The 17,693-nt window shown below is 51.1% G+C and overlaps 1 protein-coding gene across 1 annotated transcript; it reads left to right on the top strand.

The window, feature by feature from the left end:
- The first annotated feature begins 15,777 nt into the window (after positions 1-15,777).
- LOC148812603 (epithelial discoidin domain-containing receptor 1-like) lies at positions 15,778-16,199 on the top strand. Its single transcript, XM_088908598.1, has 2 exons — positions 15,778-15,875; positions 16,061-16,199. Exons 1-2 carry the CDS (start codon positions 15,778-15,780, stop codon positions 16,197-16,199), a joined length of 237 nt encoding a protein of 78 aa, XP_088764724.1.
- Positions 16,200-17,693: the final 1,494 nt, after the last annotated feature.

Genomic DNA, 17,693 nt, shown 5'->3' with positions numbered 1-17,693 from the left:
GACATCTTGCCTATAAGTGTGGAATTTAGGGATTTCAGCAGGGTTTCCCATCGCCAGGATCTCTAACAGAAGGGATTCATAGGTTGTCAGGCACTCTCTGAACACGGCTTCTATACGGTCCACATCTTGAGGCTTGCTTGAATGTGTTTGTCAAGGGTTCTAAATCGCCATCTATCAGAAACACCAGAAGCGAAGGATAAGATCCCACATCTATGAGTGTTTCTACCAAACTGTTCATAGAGGAGACAGTTGAGCTTTTTTAAATGTCCGATCTTGCAGTTTTTGGTGAATAAATTTGGTCGGAGTGTTTACGTGAGTATGTTTTTTTTCTTTTCTCGTAGCAAAAACACAAGCTTGGCAACCTTCACTATGTGTTTCTGTAATAGCTCATCCCACTAAGCCCCCTTACCTCTATCTGATTAATCTTCATGAGTGCCACCTTATTAATGGAAATGCTGTGCAGCAACAGTGAAAACACAGCAGAACAGGTTCAGAACACTACAATATTTTTTCGTGGGACAGTTACAAGCACTGTGCTGCAGCTTTGTTAATATCAGAACAGCACATTTTTAAGATTAAGGAGGGATGCATGTTTGTTTTAGCCAATTACTATAAGTTCCACTTCTTTAACATACTGTAGAGTCATTGCATTTGTACTCTAATTATCATATGCAGTGGGTCCAGAAAGTCACCACTCCCTTCAAAATGTTCACCTTTTATTGCCCTAAAATTCAGAAAGACGACCAATAAAACCAGACTTTTTCCAGTTTTATTTACAAATTGTACCTTGCAACATCCAAGTGAAAAAAGAAAGCAAAATTTCTGGAAAAAAAATTAAAAAGTGGAAGAACTGGGTTGGATAAGAGAACACCCCCCTGAGTTAATACTTGCAGGAAACACCTTTTGCTTGAATTACAGCTTTGAGTCTGTTTGGATACATCTCTGCCAGCTTTGCACACCTAGAGGGAGGAATATTTGCCCGTTCCTCCTTACAGAATTGTTGTAATTACACAACAGGATGCCGTCACCCCCGTGCTTTACTGTAGGAATGGTGTTCTTTGGAAGGTAAGGTGTATTGGGTTTTTGCCAGACGTACAGATTCGCATTCCGCCCAAAATTTGATTTTGGTCTCATCTGACCACAGCACCTTTTGCCACTTGGCCACAGAATCTTTAAGGCGCATTTTAGGAAAACAAATGAGGCTCAATGGCTTCTTGCCACCCTCCTGTACGGGCCGGATTCGTGGAGCGCTTGTGATATTGTTGTCACATGCACACCAGTAGTTCAGGTGGGGAGCTGCGTCAGCACGCGTAGGCTGCAAAGGAACAAGTAGTAGGTTTATTCCCTGCTGAAGAGAGAAGAAAGAAACGCAACGTTTCGGCTGTGGAGCCTTCTTCAGGTGTGTCTTTCTTCTCTTTTCAGCAGGGAATTAACCTATTGCTTGTCTATCACAATGACTAGTCTTGGCCATAAAGGCCTACAGCTCGTTCAAGGTTGCCTCCAGCCTCTTGGTAGCCTCTCTGGTCCGTCTCCTTCTTGCTCGGTCCTCCAGTTTGGGGGGTCGGCCTGATCTAGGGAAGTTCTGGGTGGTGCCACACGCCTTCTACTTCTTAATGATGCTCTTGACTGTGCTCCATGGGTCACCTTGATCTCTTTTTATACCCGTCTCCTGACTTGTGTCTTTCCACAACTTCATCGCGAAGCTCTTTTGGAAGCACCTTTCTGCCCATAGTGGAGTCTTTGCTTTGAAATGCACTTCCAAGCAGTGGAATCCTCTAGAAACAGCTGCTTCTATTCTGAACTAATCAAAATCACCACAGCTGATCACAGCTGGGAGCCAATTTGTTTGTTGTGTGATCTGTAAGGTGATTGGTTATACCTGAGCAAGTTTACAAATCCAATTCAATTCAACTTTATTGTCATTAAACTTACACAGGTGCATAGTATAATGAAAAGTGTTTCTCATGAGTCACTCAGGTGCAGTATATAAATAGGACAGAAGATAAGACAACAGACAGTAACACAATAGCAATAACAGTAACGTGTAATAACATAACATAAATAACGTAATCAAGTGATCAAAACTTTACAAAATTCCGCAAACAGAGAAAATATAACTGGACAAAAACTGTGCAGGGTAATTCTTGGAACAGTGCAAAAACAGTACAGTTAAAAATAGTATGGTTAATTAATAAATATTACTGCAATTGTAGTGCAAATGCAATTGTAAATGCATTAAGCTGAAAGTCCCCCCGTGATGCTGATAAGATGCTGCGAGAGAGATGTTTTCTGCCGGAGCTCCTTGCTGTTCTGCTTCCCTGCAGCCACTGAAGTGTTTCTTGGTGGTCAAGGATTCTGGGGCTGGTGAATCACCACCTGGGAGCACTGCCTGTCACTGGAGGTTGCAGTTTCCATTTAGACGCTGTTCACATCTCCACAGAGTTTCTCTTTTTTTCCCCTCTATCCTCTTCCACTGTACAGTATTAACATCAGGTGCCAATAAATAATGTTGAATGCTCACACATCGATCCTCATCACTAGAATCATGCTTAGCAATATCAAGCTTATATATATATAAACACACATTTGTCCAAATCTCAGCCTTAACTCTCAAACATAACATACATGGGTTGGCCCTTTGTGTGGTTTTCTTGATAAACGTTTTGAGAGTTTTGATTTGACTTTGGAATCCAACACACAGTCAGTCTGCTGTTACAGAAGAGAATCACAGCAGAACAGATATTATTAGTGTCCACAGAGACCGTGGATGACTGCGTTGTGTTTTTGTTTTATTTTCAGCTGTTACTGACTAATTCCATAAATTTTCAAGTGCTGCATTTAAACCTTGTGTACAAATAGAAAAATGTACACGTCTTAACATACAAGTCAACCATTTCTATGTGCAGTTTCGTTTTCACGTCTGAAAACTAAATCTTATTTTTTTTATTGCATTAAAAATTTGTAGCATTTTGCCCTTGAGACTTATGGCAAAAGGGAGTATTATGTACTGAGCACCAGAAGAAACATGATGTATATTTTTTTTAAAGAAATGTACAGTTTTTTTGGTGTCATGTTGATTAATTGATCCTTCATGACTGTTAAGCACTGGAGGGACTGAGACTGTGACAGAGGCACTAAATCACCCTGTGAGGTTAGTGAGAGGGGCTTTGTGAGAAAGCCGCCTGGTCATTTGAAAAGCCAGCAGAAGGCTGAGGCACAGCTGGTCTGGCTGTGGAATGAGTGGTCACAGGGAGTGAAACTCCACGGGAGGGAAAGGAGTTGGGACAGAGGCTCCGAGTGGAATTAGCCACTCCTCCGGGCTAATTAAGAGGCTTTTGGTCCCTGGGTTGGGCTCGAGTCTGCAGGGAGGAAGAGAGGGAGATCCAGGGAGGAGTTTTCGCGAGCTGGGATGGGATTGATTCCCAGGCCAGTGAGACTCAGTAAGCTAGGGAGGCTGGAGAAAGTACAGTATGGTCTGTGCTGAGGGCTGTCGCAGGTGCAGGACAGGAGAGCGGCATGGCAGGTCACTGGCTCGGATCGGTGGGAATGGGGAACAGGCTTGGCCAGCTGGAACAGGGCATTGGCACCTGCAGGAGAGGGGCATCGCTTGGCACAGCTGCGGAGTGTGAGAACACAAGCCGTCTTGAGAAAGCTACAGGCTGCTGCTGGAAGAGGTGTTAGTGGGACCAATAGGAGGTGCTCATATTAACACTCCAGTATAGTGATGGGGACGCTATGCTGTAAAAAGGCGGTGTCCTTCGGGCGAGACGTAAAACCAAGGTCCCGATTCTATCTGGTCATTAAAAAGCCCAGAGAGTAGGCTGTTCCTGATGTTTGGGCCAAAACTTCATTAATCAGTTCTCCTCCCCACTGATAGCTCATCCAGGTGGGGCTGCACACTGGTGGGGGTGGAGGGGATCCCCATGACCTGTCAAGCGCTTTGAGTGGAGTGTCCAGAAACGCACTCTATACATTAAGTGTGAGGATCATTATTTTCTGGAGGAAAGACCAGTGGAAGAAAGAAGACTGTACAGTTTGGGTTTGAAAGAAGAAAGACATCATTTAAAAATCTAAATGTTGAGATTGATTAGAGTTAGCATGCCCCTATAAATAATTATATCTTTATTTATTTTGGCTCGAGTGATGAGGTGGTTTTGCATGTTTGTTGTCAGGGCCGGTGAAGATCAAAAAAGGAAACAAATATTCTCCATTTGTCAAGTGACCAAAGCCCTGCTTCCATCGGCATGTTGGAGACCGGACGATGCCTGCAGGTGGTTGCTTGTCATCTTGGGTCTTCACACCCAGCAATGTCATTTTTAGCAGGTTTTGATTTATTAATATGGGATTAAATGTACAATGCAAAATATAAACACAATACTGAGAAAAAGGATCCCGTGTTTTTCATCTCTAAATCTATATCTTCTCCCTCCAACACCCCCCCCCAAGATGATAGTCTAGGCCCTATTCCTCATATTCTCCCAATTCATCACACTCAGGAAACTTGGAGAGAAAACGGACTCAATGAGTGAATGACACTGGTGACCAGTGCTATTGTCATCAGCTGCCACTTTCCAAGACCTTCCAAGTTCCTCCTCCGGCATTGTGGACCTGGCAGAGCAAAAGACAGTTCTGAAATCCTAAAATACAAGGTCCTGTTGGCACTGGCAAACACGGTCCCCCTCTGATGGGCAACAGCCAAGCTCGATGATGAGACCTGAGTGTAAGGGCCTTGGCAGGAGAGGCCAGCTCCTACTGAACTCAACATATAGAGACTGATGTTGACCTGACTGCACTGTGCAGTTCCCAGCCCTCCCACTGTGCTACACCTTATTTGCCAACTTTCCTTTGGGACAACACATCCTCAGTGGTACTGTGCCACTTGCTGTGCTTTTTACTCTCCAGAGCTGAGACCCGTTGAACACTTGTTCTGAGACTTTCTGACTTAGAGACCATTGAACAGGCATATACCTGTCCAGGTCCTACAGAAGGAATGGAAGAGTATCCCACAAGACAGCACATGCAGCCAGGTGCAGTTCTTACACTGTGGATGTAAAGCTTGTGTTGTATCTAACATTAGTAGTTTGCCACTTCCACAGAAGGTACCCTGTTGATCAGTCATTCTGATAGCTGATTTTAATCCGTGTCATGAATTTGCCCGTCATTTCTGCTCAGTAATATATCGGTGCACAAAAGATCACACACTGAACACAGTTCTGTCCCACTGTGATTGCTCACTGAACACAGTACTGTGCCACTCTGATCACATTCATATTTTCAGGCCTAGTAAATACACTATCAAATCCTCTCTGTGTGCATCTGATACTAGTTCACAAACCCCTTACAAACTTAATTAAGCAAAGTCTACATTTTCTTCATCCATGTTGACTCTCCCCTAGGTTCATATTTCCATATAGGTGATCCTCTAGATCTGATCATTGATTATAGCTATGGAAATGCAATAGAACTCAGACTTATTGGTCTATATTTACTTGATTTCAGTTTTTTATAGATGGGCAGTACAGTAGCCATTTTCCAGTACATAGCTCCCCTCTGCAGTATTTCCCTTAAGGCGTTTTACTTGCACATGTTATTAAAAATGGGAAATAATTCTGTCCTCTTAACATTGTGAAAACAGTGTAATTACAGTGCTGCATATTTTTATTATGCCATGTAGTGATAGTTCCTGCTCTTCTGTTTTAACAACCTGGTAAATAATTGCTGTGCTGTGTTTGCCATGTTGTTGTAGGAATAGACCAGCCTGAGAGCTGTACGGTGTTCCACTCGTGCTTCAGCATCTGTTTGTGGTCTGGTGTGCCCAGATCGTATAGTAATACTGAACCCAGGAAGACCCTTGAGGCCAAGGAAATGCTCATTCCACTGTTTGATGCGTCGACATGACTGGAAAACACAATGAAAATATTCAGTCTTGAGCAAGTCAACTGTAGGAAAGGCCTTGGTTTTAAGCGACCTAGCTTAGATAACGAAGCAAAAAAATCTGACTGGTTTGTCTCCAGCAAAGCTCTCTGCAATCGTTTGCCCTTCGAAAGCAGCTGAAGGTTTTGGGCTGCGTTTTTCAGGCCTTTATAAAGAAAAGACGCAGTCGGTGAAAGTGCTGGGTACTCAAGTGTGGAATGAACAGTGGAGTGTGCTGATGTGGTGACTGGGTAACGACCCTGTGAACTGGAGTCTTCTGTCCACGTGAGGAGCAGGTACTATAGTCTGAGGGAAAGGGGAACTCAGAATTCTTCCCTGTTCAGTTCTCAGACCATTTTTTGGAGTAGATCTTGAACACAATCCCAAAAACTTTACAGTTCACAGCAAATGGTGTGGACTTTTTTTCTACTGGGGGGGGGGGGGGGAATGAGACATTTAAACTGGTTTCGCTCTCGAGATTGAAACTGCAGCCGAGAGAGACGAGCATCAGCTGGAAACCCTTGTATAAAAGAACAGGCCTGCCCTCAGTAGGGGGTTGGCCCATTTTGACACACCGGCAGCAGGGGAGGAAGTGTCCTTGCGCTGCAGGGCCCGGTCCCCCCCAGGCCCCGCCTGTGGCTGAAGCGCTGGGGTCCCCCCGCCGGCGCCCTGGACTATGTGATGGGCATCGCCGCCGTGGAGATCCTCAACGCCTGCGACGAGGCCGGGCCCGCCCCCCCCGCCGTCAACCTCGAGCAGGCCATGACCCGCCGCAGCCCGGCCGCCCTCGAGAACACAGCCCACCAGACGGAAGACCATCGCCACCACCCTGCTGGCCCCCGAGGCTGACATGGCGAGTCCCAGCCCCAACGGACTCTGTACCAAGCAGTTCCGCCTCCTCCCCTCTGAGACCCGTCTCGTGTCCTGATGCTCTTCCCGCGGGAGCACAGATCGACCGGGAGGAATTAGTCGAAGGTGCAGCGTGTTTTGAAACTCTCAGCCCGTGTGTGAATGTGTGTCTTCTGTCTTCTGCTCACTGAACACAGCACTGTCCCACTGTGATCACACAGTGTACACAGTACTGTCCTACTGGTAACACACAGAACACAGTACTGTCCCATTTTAGTTGACACACTGAGCACAGTACTGCGCCACTGGGATCACACACCGAACACACTACTGCGCCACTGGGATCACACACCGAACACAGTACTGCGCCACTGGGATCACACACCGAACACAGTACTGTGCCACTGGGATAACACACCGAACACAGTACTGCGCCACTGGGATCACACACCGAACACAGTACTGTGCCACTGGGATAACACACCGAACACAGTACTGCGCCACTGGGATCACACACCGAACACAGTACTGTGCCACTGGGATAACACACCGAACACAGTACTGCGCCACTGGGATCACACACCGAACACAGTACTGTGCCACTCTGGTCACACACTAAACACTAGCGTCCCACGCTGAACACAGTACTGTACCACTGGGATCACACGCCGAACACACTACTGTGCCACTGGGTTAACACACCGAACACACTACTGCGCCACTGGGATAACACACCGAACACACTACTGTGCCACTGGGATCACACACCGAACACATTACTGCGCCACTGGGATCACACACCGAACACAGTACTGTGCCACTCTGATCACTCACTGAGCACAGTACTGTCCCCCTCTGATGACACACTGAACACAGTACTGTGCCACTCTGATGACACACTGAACACTAGCATCCCATTATGATCACAGTACTGTCCCACTGTGACAACACGCTGATCACAGTACTGTACCATCGGGATCACACACTGAACACAATACAGTGCCACTGTGATCACACACCGAACACGTTATTGTCCCATTGGGATCACACACCGAACACACTACTGTGCCACTGGAATAACACACCAAACACAGTACTGTCCCCTTTTAGTTGACACACTGAACACAGTACTGTCCCCCACTGATCATACACTGAACACAATAATGTACAACTGTGGTTACTCACTGAACACACTACTGTACCACTCTGATCACACACTGAACACAGTACTGTGCCACTCTGATGACACACTGAACACTAGCATCCCACTGTAACAACACGCTGAACACAGTATTGTCCAACTGCAGTTACACACTGAACACACTACTATCCTACTGTGATTACTCACCGAACACACTACTGTGCCACTGGGATCACACACCGAACACTGTACTGTCCCCCTCTGATGACACACTGAACACAGTCCTGTCCCCCTGTGATGACACTGGGATCACACACTGAACACAGTACTGTCCCACAGTGATCACACACTGAACACAGTACTGCCCTATTTGATGACACACTGAACACAGCACTGTCCTACTTTAGTCACACAGTGAACACAGCACTGTCCTACTTTAGTCACACAGTGAACACAGCACTGTCCCCCACTGATCACACACTGAACACAGTACTGCGCCACTGGGATCACACACTGAAAACAGTACTGTGCCACGAACACACTACTGTCCCCCTGGGATCACACACCGAACACACTACTGTGCCACTCTGGTCACACACTAAACACTAGCGTCCCACGCTGAACACAGTACTGTGCCACTGGGATCACACGCCGGACACAGTACTGTCCCCCTCTGATGACACACTGAACACAGTACTGTGCCACTCTGATGACACACTGAACACTGTACTATCCCACTGTGATCACACACTGAACACAATACTGTGCCACTGTGATCACACACTGAACACGTTACTGTCCTACTGTAGTTACACACTGAACACACTACTGTCCTACTGTGATCACATGCTAAACACACTACTGTCCCACTGTGATCACTCTATGAACACAGTACTGTCCCCCTCTGATGACACACTGAACACTAGCACCCCACTCTGATCACAGTACTGTCCCACTGTGACAACACGCTAAACACAGTACTGTCCCACTGTGATCACTCAATGAACACAGTTCAATCCCACTGTGTCTGTATGAACCCCTGTCTCTCTCAGTGCAGTGTTAATGTCCTGGAGTGTCAAGTCAGTGTGTCTGTATGAACCCCTCTCTCTCAGTGCAGTCTTAATGTACTGGAGTGTCCAGTCAGTGTGTCTGTATGAACCCCTCTCTCAGTGCAGTGTTCATGTACTGGAGTGTCCATTCAGTGTGTCTGTATGAACCCCTCTCTCTCAGTGCAGTGTTCATGTACTGGAGTGTCCAGTCAGTGTGTCGGTATGAACCTCTCTCTCTCTCTCAGTGCAGTGTTCATGTACTGGAGTGTCCAGTCAGTGTGTGTGTATGAACCCCTCTCTCTCTCTCAGTGCAGTGTTCATGTACTGGAGTGTCCAGTCAGTGTGTCTGTATGAACCTCTCTCTCTGTGTGTTTCTCGCGAGACTGAGTGAGTGAGTGGGCGGAGCTTCGGTGGGTTTGATCGTGTGGCGGTGTTTTCTTCATTGGATTTGTGTTTTTCTGTCTTTTTTGGGGTAAAGCGGGGTTTATTTTCTCTTCATGGCCGGTTCTGGAGGCTCTGATCCTCCAGACCTCTCCTTTGAGAAACTAACCCGACGCCATGGTGTGAAAATCTCCCCTGTGGAGTTCTGTCCGCTTGAGAGGTGCGTTCTTGCGGTCAGGGAGGTCGTGGGCTGCAGGAACATCAGGTCCGCTTCCCGCATGAGTGGAGGTATAGTCATTTTCCTGCAGTCTACCGATTTGGCAAACACCCTGGTGGAGAAGGGAGTCGTCCTGGACGGCACCTTCACCCCGGTACTGCCTCTCGCGGCCCCGGCTCGAAAGATCACCCTCTCCAACGTGCCTCCGTTCATGAGGAACGAGCTGCTGGAGAGGGAGCTGTCCCGGTACGGACAGGTGGTCTCTCCGATCAGGAGGGTCCCTCTGGGCTGCAGGGCACCGCAGCTGAAGCACGTCGTCTCTTTCCGGAGACAGGTCTACGTCATCCTAAAAAACCCCACAGAAGAGATCAATGTGGCCCTTAAATTTCGTATTGACAGCTGTGACTATGTTGTATTCATGACTTCGGAATCGATGAAGTGCTTCAGGTGCGGGAGCGAGGGGCATGTGGTGAAGAACTGCCCAGAGGTGGAGGAAGAGACAGGCAGGGAGCCTCAGCCCCAGGGCACACAGGAGGCTAGCCGACAGCGTCAGGCAGCGGAGAGCGGAGCAGCGCAGGGAGGCAGCGGGGAGTCAGAGCCCACGGCCGGGGTGCAGGAGAGGAGATCGCTGGAGGGAGCAGGTGAGCCCGAGCCGGTGGCATCCCAAGCAGGAGAGCAGATAGTTAAGAGTGGACCACCGCAGCCCTCAGAAGAGCAGGGAGCCCCCCACACCGGAGAGCAAGGGACGAGCGCTGGCGGAGAGATGAGCGCTGCTCAGGAGAGTCAGGGAGAGAGAGAGCAGGTAGTGACACCGACAGGGGAAAACGCGTCTCAAGCGCAAGCGAAAACTGTAGACACGGTGTGGGGAGGAAATGAATTATCAGCTGAAAAAATAGATGATGGTTTTTAAGACGCCGCGGAGAAAGCGCACGAAAAAATCTGTGCAGAGTGCGGTGCAGAAGAAGCGCAGCACAGAGAGCTCGGTGGAGGGCAGCTCTGTGTGACTCCGACACCGGGAGAGTGAGGACGCGCTGGAGTGTCCTCGCCGCCACCGCCGCCGCCGCCCGGAGCTCCTCGGAGTCCGGGAGCGACGACGAGGGCGGCTTCACCGACTCCTCCCTCGCCTCGGGCTCCTCGGCCCGGCAGAGCTGCAGAGGAGGCTACAGTTTCCAGAGCATTAGGGAGTTCTTAGAGAAGACTAAAGGTAAGAGGGGAACTGGGGTCGAGGACTTTTTTCCCGACACCGAGCTCTTTGTCCTTTCCGCGACGCGCCATCTGAAGAGGGGCTCGGGTGCGAATGACTTCAGCGATCAGGAGAGATGGCGTCTGAAGAGCCTATTAGGAAAGATCAGCACTAATGAGTCCTGTCCCTCACGTCACATCACTATCCGTCTGCGTGCTACATGTCTGTTCGTGTTTTATGTTTTTTCTTTTTTTCTTTTTCGCAAACATGGGCGACATTAGGATAGGGAGTTTGAACACCAATGGGTGCAGGAGGGCTTTGAAGCGAGCTGCGGTGTTGGAGATTATCAAAGAAAAGAACCTGCAGGTGACTTTCCTGCAGGAGACCCACACCGACAGCTCCAACATCGTCGCCTGACAGCGGGAGTGGCAGGGGGACATCGTGTACAGTCACGGGTCCCCTGTGAGCGCGGGGGTCGCAGTGCTGTTCTCTGTGGGGTTCAAGCCCCTCTCCATCGCCGTTCAGGAGGTGGTGAAGGGTCGCCTGCTACTCGTGCGAGTAGTTGTCGGGGAGAAAACCTTTGTTTTTATTAACGTTTACGCACCCACCGACGGCGGGGAGAGGGTCACCCTCTTCAGGGAGCTTGAGACTGCACTGGCGACCTGCCAGCCTGAAGAGCTGGTCTTCCTGGGGGGGGATTTCAACTGCACAGAGAGCAGCACACTGGACAGGAATCACGCAGAGCCACATGGCCCGTCGGCCAGGGAGCTGCGCAGGATCCTCGTCAAGTCTGACCTCACTGACATCTGGAGGAGATGTCATGGGGACACGAGGCAGTACACCTGGGCCCAGGTCAGGGGGAATACCCTCTCTCTGGCCTGTCGGACCACTGTCTCACTGTCTGCACAGTCGTTGTGCCATCAGTGAGGTCCCGCAGTGCCTACTGGCACTTTAATACCCAGCTGCTTGACGATGCTCACTTCTGTGACTGCCTCGTGTTCTTCTGGCAGCAGTGAAGGAGTCAGAAAGCCCACTTTGTCTCCCTGAGGCAGTGGTGGGATATTGGCAAGGTGCAGATTCGCCAGTTCTGCCAGCAGTACACTGGAAGTGTCACGAGAGGTATCCGTGAGTTCATGAAGGCTCTGGAGAGAGACATTCTGGAGCTCCACAAGGCTCTGGAGTGTCGTGCAGACAGGAGGCTAATTGATGACCTCCACACCCAAAAAGAATCACTCATTGGCCTTCTGGACACAAAAGTACAAGGAGCTCTAATAAATTCTAGGGTTCAGAGTGCATCACAGGTAGACGCCCCAACTCGCTCTTTCTTCGGCCTAGAGAAGAAACCGGGCCAGAGCCGGCAGATCCACTGCCTGCGCTCGGAGACAGGGCAGGAGCTGCACGAGGCCGGGCAGATCCAGGAGAGGACCGTGCAGTTCTATAAAGCGCTCTTCTCCAGGGAGGCTAGTGAGGACTCGGTCCGCACACGCAGGTTCCTTGAAGACCTTCCACAGGTCCCCGAAGAGGAGAGGGCAGGGCTGGAGAGGCCTCTCTCCCTGGAGGAGCTCTCCACCGCACTCAGTGGCTTGAGCAATGGCAAGACCCCTGGTCTCGATGGCCTGCCAGCCGAATTCTATCGTGCCTTCTGGGCCGTGCTGGGTCCTGACCTGCTCGATGTATATTTGGAAAGTCTGGAGCAGGGGGACCTGCCACTGAGTTGCAGGAGAGCTGTTGTCACCCTGCTGCCCAAGAAAGGGGACCTGTGTGACATTAAGAACTGGAGACCTGTTGCCCTGCTGTGTGTGGATTATAAAATCCTGTCCAAGGCTCTGGCCAACAGGCTGAAGGTGGTGCTGGGGTCTGTGGTGCACTCCGACCAATCGTACTACGTGCCCGGAAGGTCAATCTTTGATAACATTTTTCTGATTCGAGATGTTTTGGCCACCTCCAGACTATTGGGTTTAGACACTGGTCTCATTTCGTTAGACCAGTAAAAGGCCTTCGATAGGGTTGAACATCAGTATTTTTGGAGGACCATGAGGTCCTTCGGGTTCAGCCCCGTCTTTGTTGCCATGATTCAGGTGCTGTACAGTGACATCTTCAGTGTGCTAAAGGTCAACGGAGGGCTGAGTGCTCCGTTTCCAGTGCGGAGGGGAGTCAGGCAGGGCTGTGCACTCTCAGGAATGCTCTACTCCCTTGCCATCGAGCCTCTGCTACATCAGCTGCGCCGGGTCATCAAGGGGCTGTCCATCCCGGGCTGCCCCGATTCCACTGTCAAGATCTCGGCGTACGCTGATGACATCATGGCTGTGGTCAGTGGAGAACAGGATGTCAGGGCGCTACAGACAACTTTGAGCAATTTCCAACGGCTATCATCAGCCAAAGTAAACTGGGCCAAGAGTAGCGCCCTACTCCTGGGGGAGTGGAGCGAGATGGGTCCCCCAGTCTTGCCAGAGAGGCTCAGCTGGACCAGAGGGGGACTCAAATACCTGGGGGTGCACCTGGGGGATGAGGCCAGCGTGAAAAAGAACTGGGAGGGGCTCCTTGAAAAAGTGAAAGGTCGTCTGGACCGCTGGCGCTGGCTGCTCCCCCAGATCTCCTACAGAGGCCGGGTTCTGATTGTCAACACCCTGGTGGCTTCGATGTTGTGGCATCGCCTGGTGTGTCTGGAGCCACCAGCCGGACTGGTCGAGGAGCTGCAGGCCACGCTCCTCGACTTCTTCTGGGACGGACTGCACTGGCTGCGGAGGGGCGTCCTCTATCTGCCCAGAGAGGACGGAGGGCAAGGACTCATCGACATCCGGAGCCGGGTGGACGCCTTTCGCCTGCAGGCAGTGCAGAAGCTGCTGTTCGGCCCGGCCTCGCTGTCCTGGAGGGAGCTGACCTTCACCCTGCTGCGTCGAGCAGGACACCTCGAGCTCGACTGTGTGCTCTTCTTGATGGACACCAGCAGGGTTGACCTGTCTCCACTGCCGCCTTTCCAGCGCAGTCTCCTGGAGGCCTACACTCACGGCGGTGTGTAGACAGGTTTCTCAGTCAGCTTCGCTCTGCTCTGCCTCTCCAGGAGATGCTGCTGATCCAGGGTCTGTTTGAGGATCATCGCCTTCCAACCACACAGCCTCCTTTCCCTGGTCTGCTAGTGTCTCCTGCGGTCAGTCCCGGACCGACGGGATCTCTCCTTGAGCCCCTTGCCTCAGAGGAGAGGTCTCTAGCTGGTGTTGGGGGGAAATGTCTGTACAGACTAGTCGTAACATCTAGGCACCAGGCCCAGCTGTCCGCGCTCCCTGACACTCCCTGGAGGTCTCGTCTGGGAGTGCCGGATGACGTCCGGCCTTCCTGGGGTAGCCTCTACAGATTTCCCCTCAACAAGAGGGCTGGTGATCTGCAATGGAGGGTCCTGCACACCATCCTGGGGGTCAACTCGTTTGTGTTGGTTCTGGACCCGGCGGTGTCTGACGCCTGTCCCTTCTGCGCTCAGAGGGAGACGGTGTTCCACTGCTACAGCGCCTGCCCCCGCCTGTCGCCCATGTTTGCCATACTGATCCGGCTCTTCACCAACCTTGGCCTGGCCTTCAACAATGTTATTTTCGTGTTTGGGGTAGGTCATACAAAAAAACGGAAAACTCAGACCCTCCTCGCTAATTTTCTGCTGGGCCAGGCCAAACTCACCATCTACAGGACTCGGAAAAATAAGATCTCTGGTTCCGGGTCTGTAGACTTGGTGAGGATGTTCGAAGGGTTGGTGAAGAGCAGGATATCGTTAGAATTTTTGTTTTACAAATCGCATAATGACCTCAGAACATTTGAAAAGTTTTGGTGTTTTAGAAATATCCTGTGCAGGATCATAAATAATGAAAGAGTTTTATTCCAATTATGATTTTTTTTCCCTCTCAATTCTTAAAATGGAGTTTTAAGACCCTTGATTAATACTTTTGTTTTTTTTCCTGTCAATAAAGTTTGATTGAACTCTCTCTCTCTCAGTGCAGTGTTCATGTACTGGAGTGTCCAGTCAGTGTGTGTATTAACCCCTCTCTCTCTCAGTGCAGTGTTCATGTACTGGAGTGTCCAGTCAGTGTGTCTGTATGAACCCCTCTCTCTCTCTCAGTGCAGTGTTCATGTACTGGAGTGTCCAGTCAGTGTGTCTGTATGAACCCCTCTCTCTCTCAGTGCAGTGTTCATGTACTGGAGTGTCCAGTCAGTGTGTCTGTATGAACCCCTCTCTCTCTCAGTGCAGTGTTAATATGTGATGTGTCTCTCTCTCCAGCTACACCTCTCTGATCTCCATGGCCTGCCAGATCTCCTCCGGGATGAAGTTCCTGGCCTCCCTGAACTTTGTGCACCGGGACCTGGCGACCCGGAACTGCCTGGTGGGGGAGGGCGGCGCCATCAAGATCGCCGACTTCGGCATGAGCCGCAACCTGTACGCCGGCGACTACTACCGCATCCAGGGCCGCGCGGTGCTGCCCATCCGCTGGATGGCCTGGGAGTGCATCCTCATGGTATGTCTCCTGTCGAGGTCCCCCACGCCCCCGGACTGGGGTCACTGCAGCTGGGGTGACCTCCTGCTACAGCATCGCCTGAGCATTGGGGGTACCCTCCGATGTGGGGGCGTTCAGGGTGACCCTGTGCGTCTGTGTGTGGGGGTGCGTTCAGTGTGACCTTGTGTGTCTGTGTGTGTGTGGGGGCAACCCTGTGTGTCTCTGTGTGGGGGTGTTGGGGATGACCCTGTGTGTCTGTGTGTGTGTGGGGGCGTTGGGGGTGACCCTGTGTGACTGTGTGTGGGGGCGTTCAGGGTGACCCTGTCTGTTTGTCTGTGTGTGGGGGCATTGGGGGTGACCCTGTGTGACTGTGTGTGGGGGCGTTGGGGGTGACCCTGTGTGACTGTGTGTGGGGGCGTTCGGGGTGACCCTGTCTGTTTGTCTGTGTGTGGGGGCAACCCTGTGTGTCTCTGTGTGGGGGTGTTGGGGGTGACCCCATGTGTCTGTGTCCCCAGAGTAAGTTCACCACGGCCAGCAATGTGTGGGCGTTCGGGGTGACCCTCTGGGAGATGCTGATGCTGTGTAAGGAGCAGCCCTACGCCTCCATGACAGATGAGCTGGTGATCGAGAACGCTGGAGAGTTCTTCAGAGACCAGGGCAAGCAGGTAACAGCCACACCTGGCCAGCAGTACCTGTACCTGTCTCTCTCTCTCCTGTCCTGCAGGCTGACCTGTCTCTCTCCAGGTGTACCTGTCGTACAGACTGACCTGTCTCTCTGCTCTCTCCCGTCCTGTAGACTGACCCGTCTCTCTGCTCTCTCCTGTCCTGCAGACTCACCCGTCTCTCTCTCTCTCTCCTGTCCCGGCCGGAGGTGTGTCCGCAGGGCCTGTACAAGCTGATGCTGAGCTGCTGGAGCCAGGAGTCCAGGGAGCGGCCATCCTTCCCAGCAATCCACCGCTTCCTGCTGGAGGACGCCATGAACATGGTGTAGCAGGAGCGGCTCCGGCCTGCGGACTCTCGCGGGGCAGGATGTCCTCTGTGGGCTCGGAGGGCGGAGGCTCTGAGGGCTGAGCCTCTTGTGCGCCCCCTGGTGGCGTTCAATTCACTGTGACTGGCCCTGGTCAGTATCTCCATGTGATCTATCACTCCCGATGCATTCACTGTGACTGGCCCTGGTCAGTATCTCCATGTGATTGATCACTCCTGATCAATTCACTGTGACTGGCCCTGGTCAGTATCTCCATGTGATCGATCACTCCTGATCCATTCGCTGTGACTGGCCCTGGTCAGTATCTCCATGTGATCGATCACTCCTGATCAATCAGTTTGAGAGAGGGGGGAGCCGAGCCGAGCAGGGGGTGGGGAAGGGACACTGTCCAGTCCTGTTAGTCCAGGGGGCGCCGCTGTGCGGAGCAGGACAGGAGCAGGTGGAGTCAGTCCAGGGTGTTCTGGGGGACGGGGGGCTCGGCCGGCCAGCGTTGAGGTTTAGGGGGGAGGACGGACGGGGCAGCGGGCTGAATACTACCCCAGGGTGTGGGCGCTGTAGATACTGCTGATGTGACACACTGGATGTCTTTGTGTTTTTCTTCTTCTTCGCTGACTACTAATGTTGTACATAGCGTACAGGACAGATTGTTACACTAATATATGGAGACATTGGTGCGTTCCCCGTCTGCGGTCCTCGCGCTGCCTCTGGGCGGCGCTGGCGTGTCGAAGGCTCTCGGGTTCATCTGGTTCTTGTCGTGAATCTTTTGTTTTAATAAAGTAACATTTTCAGATAACTGGGTGTCCTGGTCTGCTTTCTGCATCCCGAGTGATCGACTGCCCCTGCTGCTGACTGGAAGTCATCAGTTAACGGTATCGGCTTCAACAACAGGGCTGTGCAGCTTGTTCCCCCCTCCCTCCCCTCTCTGTGTACAGCAGTGCCTCCGGTATCAGCTTCAACACTGGCTGGGTACAGAGAAGGGAGAGCTGGCGAGGAGCATGGCTCCGATCCTATCCTTGATCCGATCATGGCTCTAATTCCTATGGGAATTTATGAGACTTGTTTTCTATCTTCTGTGAGAGAGCACAATCACAAATCGTCTAAAACTGTACAACTCCAAGGTTTAGAAAACGTTTTTAAAGAAGCTATCCAGACAGTTTGGGGTCATGCGTTCATTTGATCCAGCTGGGGATTCTGTATGACCCTGACAGACACACTGATTCCAGGTGAGAGATTCACACTGAGGTGACCTGTCTCCAGCTGTATGACCCTGACAGACACACTGATTCCAGGTGAGAGACTCACACTGAGGTGACCTGTCTCCAGCTGTATGACCCTGACAGACACACTGATTCCAGGTGAGAGACTCACACTGAGGTGACCTGTCTCCAGCTGTATGACCCTGACAGACACACTGATTCCATGTGAGAGATTCACACTGAGGTGACCTGTCTTTCAGCTCTATGACAGATTCCAGGTGAGAGCTATACTGAGCTGAGC

The sequence above is a fragment of the Atractosteus spatula genome, assembly GCF_055471065.1.
Source record: "Atractosteus spatula isolate fAtrSpa1 chromosome 10 unlocalized genomic scaffold, fAtrSpa1.hap1 SUPER_10_unloc_2, whole genome shotgun sequence".
Lineage (NCBI taxonomy): Eukaryota > Metazoa > Chordata > Actinopteri > Semionotiformes > Lepisosteidae > Atractosteus > Atractosteus spatula.
This window is presented reverse-complemented; position numbering and strand designations above follow the sequence as displayed.

Coding starts and splice junctions, on each gene's coding strand:
- LOC148812603 (XM_088908598.1), top strand. CDS start 15,778: ATGCTGATGCTGTGTAAGGAGCAGCCCTACGCCTCCATGACAGATGAG. Junction 15,876..16,060: donor AGAGACCAGGGCAAGCAGGT/AACAGCCACACC, acceptor TCTCTCTCTCTC/TCTCCTGTCCCGGCCGGAGG.